Source organism: Sus scrofa, chromosome 2 (genome assembly GCF_054392235.1).
Source record: "Sus scrofa isolate SSC_HxYL_T2T_F1_AM1 chromosome 2, Sscrofa_HxYL_maternal_Yorkshire_Landrace_v2.0, whole genome shotgun sequence".
Classification (NCBI taxonomy): Eukaryota; Metazoa; Chordata; class Mammalia; order Artiodactyla; family Suidae; genus Sus; species Sus scrofa.
Window position 1 is genome coordinate 69347128 of NC_139384.1, and position 7141 is coordinate 69354268.

The following is a 7141-nucleotide window of genomic DNA, read 5'->3' on the forward strand; positions in this document are numbered from 1 at the left end:
CAGGCTGACACCCTGAAATATCATTGACATTCATCTCGACTTAATCCCAGTATTGATGGAGTTCCCATTGTGGCTGAACAGGTTATGCAGGTTTGCAGGTTATGCAGGTTTGATCCCTTAACTCAACGGGTTAAGGATCCAGCATTGCTGCAAGCTGCCGTGTAGGATGTGACTCGGATCTGGCATTGCTGTGGCTGTGGTGTAGGCTGGCAGCTGCAGCTTCCATTCAACCCCTAGCCTGGGAACTTCCATATGCCGCAGGTGCAGCCCTGAAAAAAGCCAAAAAAAAAAAAAAAAAGAAAAAAGAAAAAGAAAAAGAAATCACAGTAATGAGTAATTAGTGGAGCCTTTGTGATTTAGGGTTACCAACTGAATTCATGAAAAAGCACGGATCTTTTTACATCCCAATTTAGTAAAATATTTTCACATCAGTTTGTCAGTCTGACTGGTTTTCACTTTTTTTTTTTTTTTTTTTTTTTTTAACAGCCATACCTGTGGCATATGGAAGTTCCCAGGACAGGGGTCAAATAGTAGCTGCAACTGCCGGGCCACACCACAGCCACAGCGATAGCTACAGCAACACCAGACCCTTAAACCACTGAGCAAGGCCATGGATTGAACCCACATCCCCAGAGAGACAACATTGGGCCTTTAACCTGCTGAGCCACGGTGGGAACACCTGACTGGTCTTTTTTAACACATGGGCAACTGTCTCCTGAGATGGTCAGCTGACTTCCTGTCCTCAGAGGCTGCAAAGAATCAGGGCAAGGTTTAGGCAGATTAGCGAGGTCCTAAACTGGCCACCTAAGGAGAACTAATCCGGGGACAGCAGCCAGCCAGCAGGCTCAGGGTCACACGAGGTCCTTCCACCCTGTCCCCAGCACCCAGCCAGGGTTGCCATGGCCTCCCTGTTCTCTGGCCGTGTCCTGATCCGAAATAACAGCGACCAAGATGAGCTGGACACCGAGGCAGAACTTAGCCACCGGCTGGAGAACCGGCTGGTGCTGCTGTTCTTTGGTGCCGGGTCCTGCCCAAAGTGCCAGGCCTTTGCCCCCATCCTCAGGGACTTCTTTGTGCGGCTCACAGATGAGTTCTATGTGCTGCGGGCAGCCCAGCTGGCCCTGGTGTACGTGTCCCAGGACCCGACGGAGGAGCAGCAGGACCTATTCCTCAGGGACATGCCCAAGAAGTGGCTCTTCTTACCCTTTGAGGATGATCTGAGGAGGTGAGGCAGCAGGAAAGGTCAGGGAGGGCTTCCTGGAGAAGGGGCTATTTCTGCTGAAAATGAAATACTTGTTTATTGATGTATCTGGTCCATCTGAAGCTGATGAGCACCCTCTGCGTGCCAATCAGGACTGAGAACTAGTGGCTGGGGGTGGGGGTGGGGGTGTGGGTATGTACGTGCCCATTTCCATCCAGCTTCCAGGGAGTTTACAACCTTGCAGAGGTGGGTAGGGGGACAAGGACTCAAAAACTGAAATAAATACATGATTACAAACTGCAGTAGTTGCGCAGGACAAGGGAGGATGTCATGTAGAAATATAACCGGGAGGCAGTTCCCATAATGGCTCAGTGGTTAACGAACCTGACTAGGATCCATGAGGATGCCAGATGGATCCCTGGCCTCGCTCAGTGGGTTAAGGATCCAGCGCTGCCATGAGCTGTGGTGCAGGTTGCAGACGCAGCTCGGATCTGGCGTTGCTGTGGCTGTGGCGTAGGCTGGCAGTTGTTGCTCCATTTTGACCCGTAGCCTGGGAACCTCCATATGCCGCAGGTGTAGCCCTGAAAAGACCAAAATATATATAATGTGTGTGTGTGTGTGTGTGTGTGTGTGTGTGTGTGTGTGTAATGGGGAGACTTTGCTGAGATCTGGTGGTCAGAGGATGCTTCCCTGAGAAAGTGACTCCAGAACAGGGTGAATAGGAGAGTGAAGCTTGAGGAAAGGGAGGAATTTCCAGGCAGAGGACACAGCACAAAGGCTTAGAAGCTTTCAGAGAAAGAACAGCCAATTCAGGGAATTCCCATCGTGGCGCAGTGGTTAACGAATCCGACTAGGAACCATGAGGTTGCAGGTTCAGTCCCTGCCCTTGCTCAGTGGGTTAACAATCTGGCGTAGGCCGGTGGCAACAGCTCTGATTCGACCCCTAGCCTGGGAACCTCCATATGCCAAGGGAGCAGCCCAAGAAATAGCAAAAAGACAAAAAAAAAAAAAAAAAAAAAAGAACAGCCAATTCAAGGAATTTTAAGTAATTCCAGGAGTAAGAAACCAGCAGACATCGTGGGTAGCAGTGCCCCAAAATGCCATCTAATGAGCATGGATATGATCTTCAGCCATGGAGGCCACTGGAGCCATGGAGCCATGGAGGCCACTGGAGCAGAGAGAGAGGTAGCTGGGCTCAAGCTTCCCAATGAGCTACCCAATGAACAGTGCTATTGTTTGTGGCTCTTTTCAAACTTACCCCTTCTCTGTAGTAAGAAAGACTTTCATTATTTTATTTTATTATTTCTTGGCTGTGCCCAAGGCATGCGGATTGAACCCGAGCCACAGAAGTGACAATGCAAGATCCTTAACCCACTAGGCCACCAGGGAACTCCATTTTCATCCTTTTTTTTTTTTTTTTTTTTTTTTTTTTTTTTTACAGCCACACCTGAAGCTAGGCGTTCCCAGGCTAGGCGTCGAATCAGAGCTTCAGCTGCAAGCCTATATCACATCCCCCGCAGTGCTGGCTCTGAGCTGCATCTTCCACCTATGCTGCAGCTTGGGACAGCGCCAGATTCCTAACCCACTGAGCAAGGCCAGGGATCGAACCTGAATCCTCACAGAGACAACGTTGGGTTCTTAACCCACTGAGCCACACAGGAACCCCCCACTTTCATTCTTTTTAAACCCTAACTTTTTATTATGAAAAAATTTCAAAGATACCCAAAAGTTGGAAGAAGTATGCAGTGAAAACCATGGTAATTGCTCACATTTTGCCATTTACTTCATCTACATGAGTGTGGAGTTTGTGCTGAAGTATTTGAAAGCTGAAAGCATTTGAAAGCATTTGTAGACTTCAGGACATTTGACTGATTTCATCAATTTTGTTACAAAAGTTAGAAGTTTCTGGGCATGGAGACCTTGATGTCTACCCAACATTATCAGAGTTTGGACAATGGTTTACTCCCACTGCCGTCCACAGCTGAGGAGGTTCTTTTTTTCCCAAACTGGTAACACTTTCCTCCCTGGAATAAACATGCCAGTTGCAAGGGTATCACAGCCAAACACTGACCTTGTTTGAGGCAGGGACCTCTCACAAAAACCTTTACCCAGGCAAATATCTGGAAGAGAGTGAGTGAGTCTACACCCCCCTACCCCACCCCCACACAGATTCCCAGATAAAATCCAGGATACCCAGTTAAATGTAAATTTCACAGAAACAGTAATTCTGGGAGTTCCCTGGTGGTGCAGCAGGTTAAGGACCTGGTGTTGCTACTGTGACAAGGGTTAGATCTCTGGCCCGGAAACATCTGCGTGTTTCAGGTATGGCCAAAAAAGCCAACCAAAGACAAAAACAAACAAAAACACCCCACATATAGCAGGAGCATACTTATAAAAATTATTTGGTGTTTATATAAAATTCAAATTCATTCCTATTGGGTGTCCTGTATTTCTGTTTGTGAAGTCTGGCAACCTATGCCTGTGGAATTCCTGTGGGATTTTGCAAGTACTGTACGTTCTCTGTGTGGAGGCCTGGAGAAGGGCCACCCAAGAACACAGTGGGTGGAAATTAAAAATTGTGGGTAGGAGTTCCTGCTGTGGCACAACAGGATTGGTGGTGCCTCTTCAGCACCAGGACACAGTATGTTAAGGATCCAGTGTTGCTGCAGCTTCATCAGAGACTGAACTGTGGCTTAGATCTGATCCCTGGCCATGATGCAGCCAAAAAATTTAAAAAATAAATAAAAAATAAAAGAATTGTGGGTGATGGGCCTAGTCTGGTAGCCTCTTTTACTTCACGATGATTGTGTGGGAATCAGTTCCCCAGTTCTCCCCCTCTTCATCCCACAGATCTCACTTCAAAGGTCACTTCCTTGGAGAGGCCCTCCCTGACCACCAGCCTCTTAGCCAGCTTAATATTTCTTTTTCATTCATCTTTTTAGGGCCACACCCACAGCATTTGGAAGTTTCCAGGCTAGAGGTCGAATTGGAGCTGTAGCTGCCAGCCTCCACCACAGCCACAGCAACACCAGATTCTTAATCCACTCAGGGAGGCAGGGATCAAACCCCTGTCCTCACGGATACTAGGATGGGTTGCTTACCGCTGAGTCACAGCGAGAACTCCCAGCTTAATATTTCTTGATGGAATCTATTGGTATTTATTCATTTATCTCACTCATTTCCTGAGCATCTGCTCTGAGCCCCAGCACTGTTTCAGCCACTGGGGAGACCAATTTAATAAAGACAGAAATTCAGAGTTCCCATCGTGGCTCAGTGGTTAACAAGTCCGACTAGGAAATATGAGGTTGCAGGTTCGATCCCTGGCCTCGCTCAGTAGGTTAAGGATCTGGCGTTGCCTGTGAGCTGTGGTGTAGGACCCAGTGTTGCTGTGGTTCTGGCATAGGCCGGTGGCTACACTCCTGATTAGACCCCTAGCCTGGGAACCTCCATATGTCGGCGGGTGCAGCCCTAGAAAAGCCAAAAAAAAAAAAAAAAAAAAAAGAAGAAGAAATAAAGACAGAAATCTGAGCCCAAGTTGTGTGAGAAAATGACAAACAGTAGAAACAAACTATGCTGTGACTGGGATCCTGAGAGCTGAGCATAAGCAGTGAGAAAGGGAGGCGTTGCGATTTGAGGTTGGTTGTCTGCAGCATACAGGGTCTTAACCCGCGGATGTTTTGGGAGCGTGCTCCAGGCAGAGGGAGCGGCCAGTGCAAAGGCCCTAGGAGGCTGACACAGCGTAGAGGCCAGTGTGGCCAGCCTGTTCTGGTTCCCCGGGCGTCCGTGCAGGCACGGGGCAGTGCACACAGAAGGCATTCGGTAGGTACTGGAAGGCTAGCTCGGGTCACGGACGAGGGTCCGACAGGGCTACTCCACCTGCCCCGCAGGGACCTCGGGCGCCGATTCTCCGTGGAGCGCCTGCCGGCGGTCGTGGTACTCAAGCCAGGAGGCGATGTGCTCACGCTTGACGCGGTCGACGAGATCCAGCGCTTGGGCCCTGCCTGCTTCGCCAACTGGCAGGAGGCGGCTGAGGTGCTGGACCGCAGCTTCCTGCAGCCAGAGGATCTGGACGACCCCGCGCCGCGGAGCCTCACGGAGCCACTGCGCCGCTGCAAGTACCGAGTGGACCGCGCTGCGAGGGGCTCACACGGCCGAGAGCGAGAGGGCTGCCCCAGGCGAGAGGACGGGGCCGAGGAGTTGTTCTGACCCCGGGAGGGGTGGAGTGGACCAGACTGGGGGAGAGGGCGGGGCGGAACGGGAGTTGTTCTGAGCTACCCCAACACCAGGGTAAAGGCTGAGCGGTGGGGAGTAAGGAGGGTCTTTCTGAGGTCCACCCCCCCAGGAAGGGGAGGGGGGAGGCTGCATTGAAATCTGGGGAAGCAGCAGGGCGGGACCTGGGGGTATCAGTTCTTATCCCCTCCGGCAGGTGGAAGGTGGGCCCTAGGCTGGTGGTGGAGGTTTCTTGTGAGTCCTCCCAGGACCCAGTGGACCGAGGGCGGTACTGGTTCTCCAGTGGCGCATCTGAGCTTTCCAGGCCAGGGAGAGCTTTTCAAGAATCTCTAGAAATATCTTTTAGACTGGGGAAGGTGGGGCAGTTAATAGTTCCAAAATGGGAAAATGCAAACTGAAATCGAATGATCGTGCTGAGAACACTCAGCCCATCGTACATTAAATGAGTTGCATACATATTTCATGCGCAAAATTACAGCAATCCTTTAATGACAAATTTATCATTTACACGGGATACAGTTCAATATTTGGTGCCAATGTGCGCTGGGTCGGGACCTCCAGCGAGGGCTGAGTCCTGGTGAACTCCGGAGATTCCTGCGGCAGACAGCAGAATGTGGAGGCACTTCCCGGCTGTGTGACTGTAGAATAGTCATCTCTCCTTTCTAAGCATCCTTTTTTCCACTGGAAAATGACAATAAAGCAAGGTCCTATATTCGGAAGGTTAGCCAAGGAGCCAGAGCCGGAGCTCGCGCCACGAAACGAACCTCTTCGCTTTGCCTCTGGCGCCACCTGGCGGCGAGATGGGGAAGGGTGTCCTGGGGGGTGCGGAACGTGCAAATGAGGTAAATCCACTCCTGCTCCCAGTCTCCATAAGGATGTGCCAAGAGCGATGCGTCCCCGGGATTTGGGAGGCCCTAGAGGGCTGGGGACTGGACAAATGCCTCATTTCATGCTCACGCCTAACCCGCAATCACCAGGCAGGGAATCTGGGGCTCAGATCGGTTGGCGCTACGTGCTCAGGTTCCAGCCACCGTGTTCCCTTTGTGGACCTCTTAGGCTTATCTGTGAAATGGGTGTGTTAAACCCTGTGTGATAACGGCTCTTTTTTTTTTTTTGTCTTTTTGCTGTTTCTTTGGGCCGCTTCCGCGACATATGGAGGTTCCCAGGCTAGGGTTCTAATCGGAGCTGTAGCCGCTGGCCTACGCCAGAGCCACAGCAACTCGGGATCCGAGCCGCGTCTGCAACCTACACCGCAAGCAGCTCACGGCAACGCCGGATCGTTAACCCACTAAGCAAGGGCAGGGACCGAACCCGCAATCTCATGGTTCCTAGTCGGATTCGTTAACCACTGCGCCACAACGAGAACTCCGATAACGGCTCTTAAATTCTATGCACCTAATATCAGTCCGCTGGCTCACCAGTAGCCTTTAAAAGAAGAGGTTTAAAAACATCTTTCCTCGAGTTCCCACTGTGGCTCAGCCCCAGAAAACCTGACTAGTATCCATAAAGATTAGGGTTTGATCCGGCGTTACTGTGAGCTGTGGTGCAGGTCACAGAGGCGGCTTAGATCCTGCATTGCTGTGAATGTGGTTTAGGACAGGCAGCTGCAGTTCCAACTTGACCCCTAGCCAGGAACTTCCATATGCTGCACGTGTGGCCCTAAAAAGCAGGGGGGAAAAAGTCTTTCCTGAGAGAAAACCACAGGACACA

General features: G+C 50.8%; 1 protein-coding gene across 1 annotated transcript; it reads left to right on the plus strand.

Moving 5' to 3' along the window:
- The first annotated feature begins 884 nt into the window (after window positions 1-884).
- NXNL1 (nucleoredoxin like 1) lies at window positions 885-5500 on the plus strand. Its single transcript, XM_003354140.4, has 2 exons — window positions 885-1225; window positions 5089-5500. Exons 1-2 carry the CDS (start codon window positions 900-902, stop codon window positions 5405-5407), a joined length of 645 nt encoding a protein of 214 aa, XP_003354188.1. The 5' UTR covers window positions 885-899; the 3' UTR covers window positions 5408-5500.
- The last annotated feature ends 1641 nt before the right edge of the window (window positions 5501-7141 follow it).

What these genes read in the sequence shown, in the direction of transcription:
- NXNL1 (XM_003354140.4), top strand. Translation starts at nt 900, where the DNA reads ATGGCCTCCCTGTTCTCTGGCCGTGTCCTGATCCGAAATAACAGCGAC. An exon ending in TTTGAGGATGATCTGAGGAG is followed by an intron (nt 1,226 to 5,088) that starts GTGAGGCAGCAG and finishes CCTGCCCCGCAG; the next exon opens with GGACCTCGGGCGCCGATTCT.